At 38.9% G+C, this 19,001-nt stretch overlaps 1 protein-coding gene across 1 annotated transcript in view; it reads left to right on the forward strand.

The window, feature by feature from the left end:
- Positions 1-19,001, forward strand: part of NEB (nebulin) — a 202,298-nt gene that overhangs the window by 45,049 nt on the left and 138,248 nt on the right. Inside the window, exons 33-46 of the mRNA XM_049615651.1 lie at positions 1,204-1,308; positions 2,007-2,114; positions 3,917-4,228; positions 6,286-6,492; positions 8,283-8,387; positions 9,466-9,573; positions 10,969-11,280; positions 11,860-12,066; positions 12,535-12,639; positions 12,794-12,901; positions 13,547-13,858; positions 15,244-15,450; positions 17,075-17,179; positions 18,172-18,279. Coding sequence (XP_049471608.1) covers positions 1,204-1,308; positions 2,007-2,114; positions 3,917-4,228; positions 6,286-6,492; positions 8,283-8,387; positions 9,466-9,573; positions 10,969-11,280; positions 11,860-12,066; positions 12,535-12,639; positions 12,794-12,901; positions 13,547-13,858; positions 15,244-15,450; positions 17,075-17,179; positions 18,172-18,279 — 2,409 coding nt within the window. The remainder of the gene's footprint in view (positions 1-1,203; positions 1,309-2,006; positions 2,115-3,916; positions 4,229-6,285; positions 6,493-8,282; positions 8,388-9,465; positions 9,574-10,968; positions 11,281-11,859; positions 12,067-12,534; positions 12,640-12,793; positions 12,902-13,546; positions 13,859-15,243; positions 15,451-17,074; positions 17,180-18,171; positions 18,280-19,001) is intronic.

A 19,001-nucleotide genomic window follows, 5' to 3' on the forward strand; every position in this document is an offset into this window, starting at 1 on the left:
AAGGGAAGGGTGCATTCTTGGCAAAAGAAAAAAACAGAAGGACCGTCAAGAGGTAATGAGTGGAAGGACAATGAAGGGTTTGGGATTGTTATTTCATCATTGAGGGTCTTGTGTCCTAATTTATACTCTGGACATTGTGGGGTGGGTAATGGGAAGTATTGAAGATCTTAATCCTTGGAGTTGCATTATCAGACTTGTGTTCTAAAAGATAGCTCTGACAAGTGCTGAGATTGCATTGTTGAGGGGAGAGATTGGAGGTAAGGGGGTGGATTAAAAGCTCTGACAGAAATCTAACAGAAGGCTCATTTGGGCTTCAACTAAAGCAGTAGCAATGGGAAAGGAGATGTGTGGAAGGTAGAACTGATGAGATTCTGTGAATGCTGTGAAAGCTTAGCTATGGTTTCTACAGGCAGTGAGGAGGTAAAGATAGCTCTTGGATTTCTGGAATGAATTATTTAGTATTTGAAGGTTCAAATAGATATCAGCCACTTTAGACTTTATTTATGATAAATGCATACCGGTTTATATGTGATGTTGTACATAGACGTGCCTAGGGATTTATAGGATTAATGACAGTCGGGATTGGTAATCTACTTGTGATTTCAGTTGGGTTTTAGTTTTAGAAATTAAGCAATTTCTTTTCTATTACCAAGAAAAGGATACAAGTTCTATACCATGCACTTAGATGTCTTTCAGACATCTGTAAAAGGATAAAGTACGGTAAATATGAAATGGTAAACCTTTTGAGTACACTGGGTTTATGTATAAGCGCCTTCATATACTGAAGAAATTACCATGTGGTTTTACTGCTGCAATTATAATTGGAAAGTTTTTAGCAGAAGTGAAAGACTCATTCTAACTGCCATTTTCTAAGACCTTAAGAAATTTTAATGCCACTAGCAAACGCTGAACGTTTCTGGCTTGGGTGAATCCTGTTTATTCATAATAGGGTTTCACATTTGAACTTATTTTCTATTCATCTCAGTCAAAGATGCCTGTTTTCTATTTTTCTCTCTATTTTAATACACAAAACTTTGGGATCTTTCTAAAGACAAAATGTTTGAGTTTTTTAAAAATAGGAAAATACCTTTCATGATTTTTAACAATAGGAATCGTGGTGGACTGTGCTAAGTGTGCAATTAAAGCCTTTTCCGTTTTTGTGCTATCTTTAATGCATTTTATTTTTGTGATTGTGTGTTGCAGATCTTATACAAAGCTAAAGGAGAAGATGTGAAGCATAAATACACTATGAGTCCTGATCTTCCTCAGTTTCTCCAGGCCAAGTGCAACGCTTACAATATAAGTGACGTAAGTAGGGTTTTTGATAGTGTGTGAAATCCAGACATGATGGTAAAATAATAGAATTTTAGAGTAGAATGTGGCCTTGCTAATTATTTAGGTCAGTTTCCTACACACCCCGTATGAAGCCTATCTCCTAATGATGGCTCTCGCCTCTTGAGTCAGCCTTTTCCAGGGCAAGAAAACTCAAAAGGATATACCATTTTCCCTTACATGGAGCCCAACATCTGTTCCTCTAAAACTTCGGCTTATTTTTCCTAGTTTTGCAAATAGAGAAAGTTATTTTCCTGCAGAAACATAGGAATAAATGAAATCCTTTTATTACAATAATACTGAAGTTTCTAAAGCTAACCACTTGGTCTTCCCTTGACCTTCCTTTCATAAGACTAGACAACTTCATTTTCTGCAGTTGGTCCTCACATACCAGGGTTTCCAGAATCTTTATTCTAGATCCACTCCAGTTTCTCAGTATTCTGCTTCAGTATGCAGCCAAACCAGGTTTGGGTGAGTAATTGGTACAGAGTCCTATAATTTCATGCTACACAAAGTGTGATATTTTGCTAACGTGACTTCCTAAAACAGAACATGCGTTAGGAGATTCCTTTACTGTATAGCTGGAAAAGAATAAAACAATCCCAGCAACTGAGGAATCACTTTGGCTGATTAATACACAGCATGCTGACATCCTTTTTCCTTTTATATCCCAGGTCTGTTATAAACGGGACTGGCATGATTTAATAGCCAAGGGCAACAATGTGCTGGGTGACGCTATTCCCATCACTGCAGCCAAAGCATCCAGAAACATTGCCAGCGATGTAAGTAAAAATTTTAGGTGAAATGTGGGTGATTGCCTTTTTAAACGGTAATTAAATGTGTGCTTGTCTAAATGATAAAACAGTATGTTGAATTAATGACATTCAAATTCTCCACAAAATATTGTTTTGAAAACCTGTCACTTTTTCAACATTCTGTGATTCTTTTCAGTTGACCCCACTTGGTAGAGCTGTCATAAATCTGAAAGCCACTTTCTCCCCGATTCATAGCCCAAATTACCTTTACTGACACATTACCCTGACAGCCCACATTTATTTTCAGTGTGAACACCCTAACTGGCACTAACACATTAAATTCAGATGACTGCCTGCATTATAATTGTATTAAGAAGATTGCAAAGATGTTATATAAAATGTAAAGATCTTATAAACCAAATGGTTAAAAGGCCCATTTTTCTAGAATATAATTTTGGCTTATGTAAATTGATGCCCATTTCATCTGTAATAGGAAAAGCATACACTTACATTTCTTCCCGTCATTGAAACTCAAAAATTTCAACAAGCAAGCATGCCCTGTAGACTTCACTGTCACATACTATTTTGGAGGCTTACAATCGCGGTTTAGGAAAAGAGGAGAAAGAAACCACCCATGTGTACAGACCACTTGGGAGCTAGCGGTGTAAGAATTCTACAACTTTCCTTGTAGGGATGCCACTGAAAATGTGTTCTTCAAAGATTTGTACACTGTTATGAAATAAATTTCTAGTTTAAGGACAAAGTGAAAGTCTAAAGTACGACATTATCTTTTTTATTTTTTATTTTTATTTTTTTTAGAGCTTGCACAGAGGTTTGTCTAACATGCCTAGAAATGAAATGTCTTGATAATCCGATTGCCTGCTAAACTCTTATTTATAAATCAGTGCATATGTGACAAGAGCAGGGTATCTGCAGAGTTTAGGTGGATTTGCATTCGCTTACCTAAAAATTGAGGTTTTGACCTGTTATATACAGTACGACTCAATCTACATCCCATTGCCAGTTCCAACAGTGAGATACCATGGGCTGCAGAGCTTTTGTAGTTAGGTCTTTACTGATGGGGAAAGCTCACAGCCATTCCTGCCCTTACTGCAGCTCTTTAATTCCTCTGCAGCTGCTTCAGCAGTGAGCTTGGAAAGTACCTGCTGAGAAATTGGTGGGGAAGGCCCAGCTCCCTGCCCAAGCATCTAAATTGATGCCACCTAGAAAGAAGAGGGTTTTTATTTTATTTGGTCAGCCTGAGACAACAAAATAATGTTTTCTACCCCCACCCCAAGAAAAACTGAGTGTGAACTTGCACATGGAATCCTTTAGAGTTTCTTCTGCATCTGTTACATACATATCACTTGGCCAATGGGAAAAGCAAATGGAAGATTTTCTTAATTTCTAATATTCTGTGATGTATGATAACATTCTATGATGGTGATAATATATTGGCTTGGGAAAATTCACATCCCTAGGAAACCAAGAGGTATTGGCCTTATGTTTTGAATGTGACTTGTTTATACTAAGCATGAAAATTCAACCGGCTTTACGTAAAGTTCTACATGCAAATGCATTTGTAGGATTTATAGCAAAGAAAGAAACGGGGCTTGAATTTATCATGCTACCCACTTGTAACCCAGCAGTATTGGATATAAATGTTTTCAGTCTGAACTTTCTGGAGGCAAATGGGGGTGGGTGGGTATGTTTTGCACTTCTTGTATAACCTCCCAGGAAGTCATAATGTTCTAAGTGCCTTTGTGTATGAATATACTTGCTATACCTATCAATGCCTAGGACTTTGCTAACCAAATTTTCCTTTGCAGTATAAATACAAGGAAGCTTATGAGAAGGCAAAGGGGAAGCATGTGGGTTTTAGAAGCCTCCAGGATGATCCCAAGCTGGTCCATTATATGAACGTGGCAAAGTTGCAGTCAGATCGTGAATACAAGAAGAACTATGAGAACACCAAAACCAGCTACCATACCCCTGGGGACATGGTTAGCATTACTGCTGCAAAGATGGCCCAGGATGTTGTCACCAACGTCAACTACAAACAGCCGATACATCATTACACATACCTACCCGATGCCATGAGTCTTGAGCATACCAGGAATGTGAATCAAATTCAGAGTGATGTAAGTATGTATAACATAACAGACCCAGAAATGTTGGTGCTTGAGGGACAATCATTTCCTCCCATTTTAGTTGACTTCACAATACAGTGATATTTGAAAAGTGCATTTTTCAGGGCACCTGGATGGCTCAGTCAGCTAAGTGTCCAACTCTTGATTTTGGCTCAGGTCATGATCCATAGTCATGAAATTGAGCCCCAGGTCCAGTTTGGCATGGTGCCTGCTTGGGATTCTCTCTCTCTCTCTCTCTCTCTCTCTCTGTCTGTCTCAAAAGAAAAAATATATATATAATAAACAATCATTATTGAAAGACTAACAAATGCATGGTAGACAAGCTATGTTTTTCCTGGCTTTCTGTGTTCCTATTGAAGTCATTGACATTGTCTTTATTATGGATCAAAGGTAAAACTTATTCCACTAAGTATATAAACCACCTTGATTCTCTTTTTTTTTTTATTTTATTTTATTTTATTTATTTTTTTTTTAATTTTTTATTTTTTAATATATGAAATTTACTGTCAAATTGGTTTCCATACAACACCCAGTGCTCATCCCAAAAGGTGCCCTCCTCAATACCCATCACCCACCCTGCCCTCCCTCCCACCCCCCATCAACCCTCAGTTTGTTCTCAGTTTTTAACAGTCTCTTATGCTTTGGCTCTCTCCCACTCTAACCTCTTTTTTTTTTTTCCTTCCCCTCCCCCATGGGTTTCTGTTACGTTTCTCAGGATCCACATAAGAGTGAAACCATATGGTATCTGTCTTTCTCTGTATGGCTTATTTCACTTAGCATCACACTCTCCAGTTCCATCCACGTTGCTACAAAAGGCCATATTTCATTTTTTCTCATTGCCACATAGTATTCCATTGTGTATATAAACCACAATTTCTTTATCCATTCATCAGTTGATGGACATTTAGGCTCTTTCCATAATTTGGCTATTGTTGAGAGTGCCGCTATAAACATTGGGGTACAGGTGCCCCTATGCATCAGTACTCCTGTATCCCTTGGATAAATTCCTAGCAGTGCTATTGCTGGGTCATAGGGTAGGTCTATTTTTAATTTTCTGAGGAACCTCCACACTGCTTTCCAGAGCGGCTGCACCAATTTGCATTCCCACCAACAGTGCAAGAGGGTTCCTGTTTCTCCACATCCTCTCCAGCATCTATAGTCTCCTGATTTCTTCATTTTGGCCACTCTGACTGGCGTGAGGTGATATCTGAGTGTGGTTTTGATTTGTATTTCCCTGATAAGGAGCGACGTTGAACATCTTTTCATGTGCCTGTTGGCCATCCGGATGTCTTCTTTAGAGAAGTGTCTATTCATGTTTTCTGCCCATTTCTTCACTGGGTTATTTGTTTTTCGGGTGTAAACCACCTTGATTCTCAACAAGAGGAAATGGTTGCTGCTTAAGTGCTGGTATTCTTTATTCTTCTGAACCCAGAAAAGTTTTTTTTTCTTTTTTTAACCAAAAATCACACTCTCATGCATGTTAATCTATGTAATGAGTCATCTAAAATGAACCAGGAAGGCTTTGTGATTGCAGCATGATTCATGGAGAGCTGCATGGGGAGGGTGTTTAATATTCAGGGCATTTCCTTCTGCAGGAACCAGATTTCTGTAAGAATCATCCTCTGTAAGGGAAGATATGGTATTCATTTATAGTTGCTTAATAAAGGTGTCTCTCCCCAGCTGAGACCAGGAATAGCCTAGGTGGGCAGTATGGGTGAAATTCAAAGTGGTGGGGTTTTCAGTGAAATCAAAAAGAAAGCCCAATTTATTGTTGAAAGAGAAATCTTTTTTTTTTTAGTATTACCCATGGAAATATGTGGCCTAGATTCTCTCTGCACTGTATAATGCACTCTAACAACAGACTGCTTTTTCTTATTACCAAATTCTGGGTAAGAAGCTCAGTGGCAGACATAGTGAAAAGCTTCTTTATAGACATGAGCATGCTGAAAGTGTTGCTATTCATTTCCTTTGGATAGAATTGAAGGTTTCAGAGACATCTTTTGAGTATTCTGTTGGATATCTCCTCATATGAGATTACTCTTTTACAGAATGTATATAAAGACGAGTATAACAACTTCTTCAAAGGCATTGGATGGATCCCTATTGGTTCTCTAGAGGTTGAGAAGGTCAGGAAAGCAGGTGATGCTTTAAATGAGAGGAAGTATCGACAGCACCCAGATACCATCAAGTTCACAAGTGTGCCTGATTCCATGGGCATGGTTTTGGCTCAGAAGAACACAAAGCAGCTAAGCGATGTAAGTAGTTTCCCTTCAAAAGGGTTTGTCCATGAATAACACCCACTCCACCATCCTTCTTTAATCCAACACTTGAAGGTGCATCTGTGTTAGCATATCAACTGCTTTCAGGGTAGAATAGGAAGGTTTCACTTTTGAAGCAACTTGGAACTTGAACATAAAGAGAACAGGGAAGGGAGAAGGAGGATTTTCCAAAGTTGCTTTATTTTCCAAATATAGAGAATATGTACTATTTATAAGCAGACCCCTATCATTATACACATGAAATGAAATAAAATGATTACTCTTATCATCTGTAATTCCATCTGAATGGTAAACCAAGCTATTTATTGCTCTGAGTTGCAACCGTTCTACCTGGTTACACGGGGAGAAGGAGCAATGTCCTAATCCTCTTGCATAAGAGCTCTGTGTTCTGAAAAGCAATCCCGAGAGTGGCCTCTGGGGAGGAGGTAAGCAGTTTACTTTCAGAGTCAGCTGAGTCTCATTTCTGAGCCCAGGTCTATCTGGACCCTTGCTATCTCTACCCTTGGTAGAGCCTAATCACAATATTTGGTGCTTCATCTCATTTGATAATTTCAAGTTCTGTTAAAATACCTCCACCAGAAAGAGAAGAGTAAGTAAAAAGCAAAGATGTGTATTCTTAGCCCCAGATATTAGAAGGTGGGGAATGCTTTGCTTGGCTCAGATCTGAGGATTATCTGTGGATTTTCTCAGGCCAGTCTCTGCTTTCACATTACCATGGATACTTTGAGATTAATTCTTTTTTAGTGGCAATAAATATGTAAATTCTTTTGATTTCTTTTGTACCGAGTGAGAGACTCACTGTGTTTTTCCAGTGAGCTAGGAGAACTGCACACTCACTAATTGTCTTCCCCATCCCAATAAATGCCATCAACATCTACCCAGTTACTCAAGCCAGAAACCTGGATGTTATTACTGATGTCTCCCTGTGTGATCCCTCCATCAATGCATCTGCTGAGCTAGCCTCCTAAATCTCTCCCAGCACCCTATGGAGCACTTTTCTGTCTTCCAGCTGCCCACAGTCCTAGTTTGGGCTTCCATATCTCTCATGGACACTTGCATGGTATCTGGACTCCCTGTCTGGGGTCACCCATGACCACCAGAAGAGCTATCTTAAAATATAAATCACATCCCTCTTACACTTTAAACTTTTTAGTAACTGCTCCTTGAACATCTAAACTTGTTACCTTGGCTGAAAAGGCCCTCAGTTCTGTGGCCATGTTCCCCATCCTGTTGAAGTCTGCCAGACTCCCTCAGCACACTCTAGCCCTGTGACACAGGCTGCCTTCAGTCCCTCACTCTGGCCGTGCCCTTTCCAGACTCGAGAGCTCTGCTTTGGCCTGGACTCCTCCCCTTTCTTCGTCTGGGCATAAATGTCACCTGCTTAGAGAGCCTTTGCTGACCATCCTTGTTTCTTTCCTAAAGTTATTCTATTTACAACACATCATACACTCTAGCTCTTCCAGTTTACATTTTTATTCTCTGTCTCCTCTACTGCACTATAACCTTCAAGAAGACACGTCTGCCTTTTTCAACAATTTACACGCAGAAACCTATCCCCCTACCTAGCCCATAGTGCTGCCCAGTAAATATTGGTGGAATAAGCAAATGGATAGGTCTGCTAACATCCTGTCATTTGATAGTACAGGTATTTGACTTGCATATGGCAAAACATGAATTATAACCTTCCTTTTTAAAGGAGTGTGTGCTTGATGAAACTTACATTATGTTAACTAATGACATTTGCATGCTGCCTCCTTTGTTTGTAGTTGAACTACAAAATAGAGGGAGAGAAACGGAAGCATAAGTACACTATGGACCCTGAATTGCCTCAGTTTATTCAGGCCAAGGTCAACGCCTTGAACATGAGTGATGTGAGTATTTGGCCTGGTGCCAGTCTAATATTGCTAACATGGGCCTCCTCTTTTCAGTTCTGTATAATTCTAGCAGTGAGAATTTTAAGGAGTATGGACCTTTTGAGTCTCTGTTGGAAAGTCATTGTGAAAACATGACTGCTGGTTAAACCTGAGGCTCCTCACCCCCTCCCCTGTCCTTGGAATGTCCATTCTGCCCACCATTCCCACAGTAGGAGACATTTTCAAGGATGCAGCCTTGATAGAGCAGTATGTTGTTGGGACCATCTGACTGGCATACGTGACTGAACCCAGTTAAGGCCTCTGTATAAACTTTGAAGATTGTGGTGGGCAGGTGAGGAGATCTACTTGTCTCATGGCCGCCCACGACAAGCCTTGTGTGTAAGTTCCCTTGTTTATTAAACCTGTCACCTGCCAATCTGCAGTGGTCTCCCTCTTTGTTCGGTCTCACCTTGCCCTCCATGTATGGGGGCCAATTTTTAAATCAGTCAACAGTAATGAATAGTCTGTAATAAGCACAAGTATTGCTTTGTCTAATTTTTGTTTCAGTCATTAAAACTTGTATAAAAGTTTATTATTAATTTTCTTTAGAAACTCTTTTTTGGCATATAAATAGCCTCTTGGGTAGTCTAGATACATAATTGGTGGTGATGTTTAAATTTACTATTATGAGTTGTTTCCTTTTGCTTTAAAAAAAGTTGGTAAATTCTAACTTAAAAATGTAATCAAACCTGGATAAAATTGTTCATTTCTTAAAAGATGTCTTAGTCATTCTTCCTAACATTCTAGGCTCTTTTGTCTCCAAATAAAATTTTTTGGTACTCATTTCTATACTTTTGGTTTATTTAAATTTTTTTCTGCTTTTGTAAGTAATATTTAAGCATTAATTAAATCTGGGTGGTACTACATCTGAATGTTTTATTTTAGTTTTCATACCTTTCTATAAGATTAAATTGCTTCATTATAAAAAATACAAGAAAATTAAAGTATTACATGCTTATTATAGAAAAGTTTGAAAATGTAGAAATATATTCAAGTAGAATAATAAAATAATAAAATACTCTTTCCTTTTTTCAAGGCTCATTATAAAGCAGACTGGAAGAAAACTCTTGCTAAGGGCTATGATTTGAGACCAGATGCCATTCCAATTGTTGCTGCAAAAAGTTCAAGAAATATTGCTAGTGATGTAAGTCTAATCTGAAAGTAGAAAACTCTTCTTCTATTTTTAAAACCTTTACATGGTATACGAGGATATATGAGGTAAATTAGGAAATAAAATATTATAGTATTAAAATATTTCCTAACATCCTAAGTGCCAATGAATTATATTACTTTGCTTTAAAATCTTTATTTTTTTTAAATTTTTTTTAAATGTTTATTTATTTTTGAGACAGAGAGAGACAGAGCATGAATGGGGGAGGGTCAGAGAGAGAGGGAGACACAGAATCTGAAACAGGCTCCAGGCTCTGAGCTGTCAGCACAGAGCCTGACGCGGGGCTTGAACTCACGGACCGCGAGATCATGACCTGAGCCGAAGTCGGACGCTTAACCGACTGAGCCACCCAGGCGTCCCTAAAATCTTTAGAAATTCAATACAAAAAGAAAATTTTTTAAACTGTGAAAAATGTTTGGTACTCTCATTGAAGTTGGAAACTGCTTTTTATTTGAATTTTTTTTTTCAAGAAAAAAACTTTGGCATACTAAAATGTCACTAAGTCAAAAAAAGTCTCCAAGTATTTTAAAAGAATAACATTTTTTAACATAATTTTCACAAAGAAAAAATATGATAAAATATAGGGGCACCTGGGTGGCTTAGTTGGTTAAGCATCCGACTTTGACTCAGGTCATAATCTCATGGTCCGTGGGTTCGAGACCTGCATCAGGCTCTGTGCTAACAGGTCAGAGCCTGGAGCTTGTTTCGGATTCTGTGTCTCCCTCCCTCTCTGCCCTCCCCTGCTCACACTCTCTCTGTCTCTGTCTCTCTCTCTCTCTCAAAAAATAAACATTAAAAAAAATTTTTAAACTGATAAAATATGGAAAACCAGGAAGAATTATAGATTTAAATGAGAGGATTTTAGTTACTTACCTACTTATTTACTTTTTATAAGTTAAGTTATATTTTCTATGAGTTGATATAATAACTTGGTAGAGTAAAAATTCATTTGGAGTTGAATACACTAATTTGTATAAGAGCTCTGCTGAAATTTACTCAGGATTACACAAGTACTTTATAAAATAATGCAGTTCTTTTTGGAATTGATTATTAAAAAATATATATACACCAAATCCTTACTAGACTTTTCAGGAACCTTTGAGAATACTCAAAGAATCTACTTATAAATAATCTAGATGTAAACCACAAATTACCCCATTCTTAATTATCCCCAGAGCAAATCTCAAGACCCTCCATTAGAAATACTTTCCTAGTTATTTATTTAAAAATACTAAAAAACTTAGATGTTACCTGCATTCAGACCAAATTTGGCTATTGCTTAATTTGTTACGTAAATTCAGTATAACACTTTAGTATTTCCTGTAATTGACCCTATCAACCTTCTGTCTGTCTTTCTGTTTAATATAGTTCAAGTATAAAGAGGCTTATGAGAAAGCCAAAGGCAGGCAAATTGGATTTCTCAGTCTTCAGGATGATCCTAAACTGGTTCATTACATGAATGTAGCCAAAATCCAGTCAGATCGTGAGTACAAAAAGGGCTACGAAGCCAGCAAGACCAGGTATCACACACCCTTGGACATGTTCAGCGTGACAGCAGCCAAGAAATCTCAGGAGGCTGTTACCAACACCAACTACAGACAACCCTTCCACAGCTACACTCTGCTGCCTGATGCCTTGAATGTGGAGCATTCCAGGAATGCAATGCAGATCCAAAGCGATGTACGTAACAGTCAATACATTGTGGGCATAGAATTAGTTATCCGTTTATAGCCGGTGGGAGGGACAAACAAGAAATTGGCAATTCCATTTACTTCATCTTAAACCTGGCCGGACTCACTATAATTAGGGATCCTCTCCAGAATTTGGAGTTTTAGAATTTCACTCATGTGAACTATATATAGCTTTAACATTTTTGTTTTAGTTAGTGTGTGTGTGTGTGTGTGTGTGTGTGTGTGTGTGTGTGTGTGTGTGTTAGACACAGTATATGATATATTCTGTGAAAAGCTAAGAGGTTCAAATGAGTGCAATATACTGTCTTTCCAGTGTAAAATTCTTCTACCTTTTCCTCCAAGAAAGTTAAATTTAAAAAGGAATTATTGGGTCAGGTTTTCCTGTTCAAAATCACCAAGAATTCAATCACTTTGTAATTTGGTTTCTTTTCCAAAAGATGACAGGGAATAAAAAGCAGGTTACTCTCTTTTCCCTCTTTTTTTTTCCTTTTTGATAATGAGTAAATTATCTAGCCAAAGAAACTCACGCTCTGTTTCTGAAATGAAAATGTCCTTTTTCATTGTAAAGAATCTATATAAATCCGACTTCACCAACTGGATGAAAGGGATCGGCTGGGTCCCAATAGAGTCACTGGAGGTGGAGAAGGCGAAGAAAGCAGGAGAGATTCTTAGTGAGAAGAAGTATCGCCAGCATCCTGAGAAGCTGAAGTTCACCTATGCCATGGACACAATGGAACAAGCACTTAACAAAAGCAACAAACTGAATATGGATAAGGTAAGAACCCAACTGCTGGCCTCATTCCGAGAACCCTCATAGAACTCAAGTCATGAGCCTGGCAGTGCCACTATAATCTTCATCAGCATTTTTAATCTTTGTGATGGTCTTGGTGGTGGTGGGAGGGGGAATTCTGTAACTTTCATCATGTCTAGAGAGCTCTCACATACACTGATCCTCAGACCATCTGTGTGCACTACTCAGAGGGTGTGACAGAACTGCAAAACTCCATGTGGTGTGAGGTTGGGGCAACATGGCATGTGTTGTTTCAGTGGAAGGAGACTCCCTTCTTTGATAGGTTTTTCCCTCGTGTGTTCAGTCCCATCACCCCATCTTCTTGCCATTTTACCCATTTCCCAATATCAGATTTAATTTCTTCTATCATGGAGATGTGAGTCTGTTTCTCCTGATACCTCTTTCACAAACTTGTCCTGCCTTACAGTCATGTGCCTGTCCTTCTTGTTGCAGAGGCTCTACACTGAAAAGTGGAACAAAGACAAGACCACCATTCACGTCATGCCAGACACTCCTGACATTTTGCTTTCCAGAATAAACCAAATCACCATGAGTGATGTAAGTAGATTGACAGCAACAAAGTGGGAGAGAAGGTTGGAGGGAACTAATATTTATGGGATGCCTCTCTTTTACATACCAACTGCTTCAAACTCAGGATTCCCATTCGAACCCAAATAACAAGCTGCAGGTGTTATTCTATTTTGTCATTTAGAAACTGTACAAAGCTGGCTGGGAAGAGGAGAAGAAGAAAGGATATGACCTGAGGCCTGATGCCATTCCAATAAGGGCTGCAAAAGCCTGTAGAGACATTGCCAGTGATGTAAGTACTTCCACTGGGCTTTCTTTAGGCTCAGCAAATGAGACACAAATGAGCCAAGTTCCTGTGCATATTCAAGAGCTGCAGTCAACTCTACCTAGTGTTGGTGGGATTATCATCCATGGAACACACAAGACACTTTCCTTCACCCAGTCCAAGGACCCTCTAATCATTTGTTCATTATTTGATGTAAAAAGTAACTGGGTCATGTTAAGACAAGTTGCTTTTAGAGTATTCAGATCATTTATAGGCAATCCTGGGTGAATGTAGGGATGCAATCTACACGTTTTACCCAAGAGACCCATGATCTGGCTCTTTCCTGAATTAAAGATGCACCAGGAGAAATTGTGCCTGTAGCCTTTTCTGATTAGACACCTGAGTGAGGAAAGCTGCTTTCTAAAGCACCCTAAAACAACTCATTTATGCATCTCTTTGATTAATTCTGAGATCATTTTCTTTCAATGGAGTCAAGTCTGGCAAGAAATTGGAAGTAAAAAGATTTTGTTCACAGCCCCCATGAGCTTCTCTCTAATTGTACAGTAGCTCTAAAACTGTACACCTATGACAAATCTCATGGCGTCTAATGAATTACATTTTGTTCTCGTTCCTTCACTAACTTCATCACCATGCTTTCTTTCCCATCCGCAGTACAAATACAAGCAAGCCTATGAACAAGCCAAAGGGAAACACATTGGCTTCCGGAGCCTAGAGGACGACCCCAAGTTGGTGCACTTCATGCAGGTGGCCAAGATGCAGTCAGATCGGGAATATAAGAAGGCGTATGAGCAATCCAAGACCTCTTTCCACACCCCGGTGGACATGTTCAGTGTGGTGGCAGCCAAGAAGTCTCAGGAAGCAGCCACCAACACCAACTACAGAAATGTGATCCATACCTACAACATGCTTCCCGATGCCATGGGCTTTGAACTGGCCAAAAATATGATGCAGATTCAAAGTGATGTATGTGACAGCCATATCATTTGTAGAACATTTACTCTGGATAATAAGTGGATCATTAATGACCCTAAATCATTATGAAAATCCTGAAAGAAATTCATGTGTAGTTTCCCACCAAATTGTTTATATATATTTTTTAACTTAGATTGAATTTATTTATTTTAACAAAAGGGGATAAATTCTAGAAACTAAAGTCTTATTTTCCACCATTCTTGCTGTGAGGATTGTTGAATGCTGGATCCAGCAATCGCAAATGAAATTTTGTTGCAGAGAGCATGCTGAAGGAAAGAAACCTGTCTAGCAAAGAGAGTCAGAAGCATATGGCTTCTGATACAGAAGTAAGGGGAAAGGCAGAAAGTCAGATAACTTGGTAGCTCCTGCCCCTCACTCCTAACCAGCTTTCATTCCACTCCTTCCAACTTTGCAACTTGCTGATGAAACATTGAGGAGGTGAGGGCTGAGGCAGCTACTGGAATGAATGTGAGGAAGGAACAGAATTCAGCTAGAGAGACCATTTATTTGGTGGCTGTGAGAAGGGAATTTAAATTACAAACCAAAGGCAGGCCACACCAAGCATGTGTTTCTCTTTGGGAATATTTGAGCTGAGCTATTATGTACCCCACCCCTGGCAATTAAGTGTTCATATAAAACCAACCATGGCAGAGTTGTAGAGGGCAATATCAGAATTGGGGGGGGGGGTGGACCAAAAAATTTGCATAGAGTACCAGTGAGGTTTCTGGCATACCTGAGAGAGTTGTAACAGTGGTGGGTGAGCAAAACTTACAATGAAAGAGAGAACCGGGGTCCCAGTGAGTCCTCGGTCAACCAAGGGAACTTGGGAATTTTTGTAAGAAAGGCCAGCATCATTCCTTTTCTTTTTTTTTTTTTTTTTAATTTTTTTTTTCCAACATTTTTTATTTATTTTTGGGACAGAGAGAGACAGAGCATGAACGGGGGAGGGGCAGAGAGAGAGGGAGACACAGAGTCGGAAACAGGCTCCAGGCTCCGAGCCATCAGCCCAGAGCCTGACGCGGGGCTCGAACTCACGGACCGCGAGATCGTGACCTGGCTGAAGTCGGACGCTTAACCGACTGCACCACCCAGGCGCCCCTCATTCCTTTTCTTGAGAGAATAGTCATGTAGTAGTTTAGTTGGTATTTCTTAGCATTTTTTTCTTTAATGAAGGCATTGCGGAAAATAAATCACAAAGATATTACTGCTTGTTTTTAATTGTTCGTGCAAGAAAATGTGAAAAGATACTGTTTGGGGACAAAAAGAGTTGAAGTTTGTTATGCTGTTGGTTGAACACTTAGGGAATATTAAACACCCACTCATAGTCCTTGGAAGTTTGGGTTTCTCCTCATCCATGAACCTTTCCTCTTTTGCAGAATCAGTACAAAGCTGACTATGTTGACTTCATGAAGGGCATTGGATGGCTCCCTCTGGGCTCCCTAGAAGCTGAGAAAAACAAGAAAGCCATGGAGATTATCAGTGAAAAGAAGTACCGCCAGCACCCAGACACTTTGAAGTATTCCACTTTGATGGACTCAATGAACATGGTTCTGGCCCAGAATAATGCAAAAATTATGAATGAAGTAAGTCATTCGTAATGTGATAGTTCCTAAGCACCGGGAAAAAGCCAGCCATTCTTACATTTGACCTATGGGTTTTGCTAATAGTTTTAGGGCATCACAATGAATGTTTATTCAACTTTGCAAAAGGAACTTGTGGTTGGGGCGCCTGGGAGGCTCAGTTGGCTAAACATTCAACTTCAGCTCAGGTCATGATCTGAGGTTCATGAGTTTGAGCCCCGAGTTGGGGTCTGTGCTGACAGCTCAGACAGAGCCTGGAGACTGTTTCAGATTCTGTGTCTCCCTCTCTCTCTGCTCCTTCCCTGCTCATGCTCTGTCTCTCTCAAAAATAAATAAACATAAAAAATTTTTTAAAAGGGGGGACTTGTGGTTAAAAAAAATGATAGAAGTCAGTCCTAATTCGTGGCCTCCCAAATGTTTAGTGAACCATTTTTCCCAACAGACATAACAAAATAAATATGAATTGTTTCTTTTCATGCACATTTTGTAACAAAATCTTGTTTGTCTAAGATGAAGTTGAGTAGAAGTTCATGATGCTGAATCAGCACATTGTTTGCCTGATAACAACTGGGTATTGCAGCCCACCCTGTTTCCTAGCTGCGTCAGTGGAATTGAAGAAGACTCTTAGATTATGTGGCTATGGTAGCATTTGGAGCCGGGACCTTCTGTGGACAAATCATGAGAGCAATTGTTCTCCCATCAGTAGTCCCTTGGATCATTAATTATTCCACCCTTTAGAAAAGGCTTACTGTATTTTTAAAAATTTGTTAGCCATAATAAATATCAGGACCAACAAACACATCAACCTGGTACTTCTCTAAGTTACAAATAATAAAATAATTGCAACAGCATTGTTGTGGATCACGATTTGAAATGCCATTGATTAGCAAAAGAGAAAAAAAAACTATTTGGACTTTAACATTAAACAGTCACATAAAATTATGGTTCTACTTGTACTAGAGAGAGCTGTATTATACTAAGTCTCTGAGTAAATCCCTTGGAGTCTTCTGAGAAAGAAAACTGATTGGTCAAGATGACCGTTGCCTTTGATAGGGACTTGCCTAAAAGACAAGGCACAAATCTCAGTGCCTCTTTTAAGATTTAGTATTTAAACTCTGACAAGCTCACATAAACCTTTCATTTCTTTTTCAGCATTAATGATTTATTAACCATTTCAGAATAATGATGCTAAAGTAAGAATCTTCATCCTCTTACTGCAAAGTTGTGGAAATTATAGCCCAGACCTGCTGTGTGTCTTTAGGCAAGGTACATTGCTTCTCTGGGCCATAATTTCCTCAAATCTGCAACAAAAGGATTCAACTGATGACCGCCAAGATACCTCTCAGTGTAGCATTTGCTATTTCTATGATTCTCATCTTGGTATCATTTTACTTTCCATCTTACATAATCTCTACTGTCTTGTTTGAATGAGTATCTTTTCCATAAAAAAAATAAAATCGAGTTAATAAAAATACTTAAAATATTGATGTGTGTATATACATATACATATATACATATGTGTGTGTGTGTATATATATATATATATATATATAAAATGAGCACCTTTTAAGATTTGTAAATACTAACTTTCCTTTTTTCCTTTTTTTTTCTTTTTTAAATTTTCCAGCATCTCTACAAACAAGCATGGGAGGCTGATAAGACCAAAGTCCATATTATGCCTGATATCCCCCAGATTATTTTGGCAAAGGCAAATGCAATTAATATGAGTGATGTAAGTGTAATCCCCCCGGTTTATTTGAACCAGTATAAACAAATAAAGTAATGTCTCAACTATGAAGAATGAATGTTTTGAAAATAAGAGGAATCCACAAATGACAATCTTTCTCTTTCTAACCTTGATTTGCTAAGAGTTGGAGCAGGCCTGTCAATGAGACTTGGGCCCAGCAGTTAGGAATCTGAAGGGCACTTGGGTTTTGTTTGGGGGGGCGGGTATGCCTCCTCAAACTAAGAGACCTGGCAGGAAGAGAAGGGCTTGCCCCCTCCCTCTCCCAGAAGAGAAAAAGGAAGTGAAAATCCTAGGGCTCGGTTCCTGTGGTCTCTCTACCAAGCCTTTGAGATGGTCCTAAAGAGGGGGGTCTCAGGGAAAGTTAAATGGAAAGGGAAGATGAACATTTTGAAGAATTTGGAGCAAGCTCCATAACAAGGAATGTTCCACACTTAGTGTTAGAAAATGCGTAGGTGTTTCATTTCACTTCCTTTCTCAACCTAACCATAGTTGCTAGAAAATCTCCAATCCTACCAGTGTTTTTTCTTCTCTTTGAATTCCATAAGGATTTAGGATTGATGACTCCTTTTTGGATCGTAAAATCCACACAATTACGTGAATAAAAGTGTCACTTGCAAAACAGTGAAGTTTTCTTTTGTTCTAAGAGAATGGTTGTTTCGTAGTCTTTCCTTGACTCTTAATTGATAAAAACGTTATCAATTAGAATCTGCTGGGCTTTAGCGGTTTTAAAAAGCATATTTACAACCTAAGAGATCATTAGCTGTTTTTCTGATGGTTTCTTGAAGATAAGTTTGGGTTTGTAATAGACTTTTTCCAAACACAATTTTGTTATTTGTAAGAACATTTAGCCATTGAACCACCAAGGAAACATTCTGCTTAAAAATAAAAATGATGCCACAGCACTAGTGTTTACTCTTTTAAAATAAGCCCGGGCTTTTCTATTTAGAAGAAAATTATTCCCTCGCCTCTCTTTACAGAAACTCTACAAACTTTCTTTGGAAGAATCTAAAAAGAAAGGCTATGATCTCAGAACTGATGCAATTCCTATCAAAGCTGCCAAAGCCTCAAGAGATATTGCAAGTGATGTAAGTCTGCAGGAAAACACTCACCTTTGTTTTGTTTTTTTTTGTTTTGTTTTCTAAGTTACCGAAATAATAAGGGCTGAGTTTTGGAAACTCTCAATGGATAAAATATGGGGGGGAACAAAGCATGCCTACTAACAATGGCCTCCTATTCAATGAGTACCTCTTAGGTTTGCTCTTTTGTTGTCTCTGGTATTTCTGAAAAAAACAGAATGCTAACCACATTATGACCACATATCTTTGTGCTCCCCAGCTTATGAGATCTAGGTGAATTTGCTTTGAACTCCATCCCCAAGGCTATGGCCTGTAGAAATCCAAAGCCCTTCACCAAGCTTTCCTGCAGAAAGACTTGGATTGTTCTTGCTTCCTGCCTGTTAGGAACTGTCCTCCTAACAGGATGTCTCATTGTGTGGTGTACTAGGGGTGCTGATATTTTGGACTCATGACAACTGATTATTAAATAATCAGAAATTTTGCAAGCCAGTTGTTAAATTCTTGGTAGCTTGACATCAGCCATGGTGGGAGTATTTACACCACAGAAATTGACAAACACTGCAGATGAGGGCTTTTATCCCTCCAATCGCTGGTGTGCCAACACACCATTGCCATAACACATCACCTGTGGGAAATTCAGTTCTTTCATTTGGTTGTTTCCACAAGAAATCTGCTCACAGTGAGCACTGAGTTATTTGGGGGTAATGGGAAGAGCACATTTCAGAGCACTC

The sequence above is a fragment of the Panthera uncia genome, assembly GCF_023721935.1.
Source record: "Panthera uncia isolate 11264 chromosome C1 unlocalized genomic scaffold, Puncia_PCG_1.0 HiC_scaffold_3, whole genome shotgun sequence".
NCBI classification, from domain to species: Eukaryota; Metazoa; Chordata; class Mammalia; order Carnivora; family Felidae; genus Panthera; species Panthera uncia.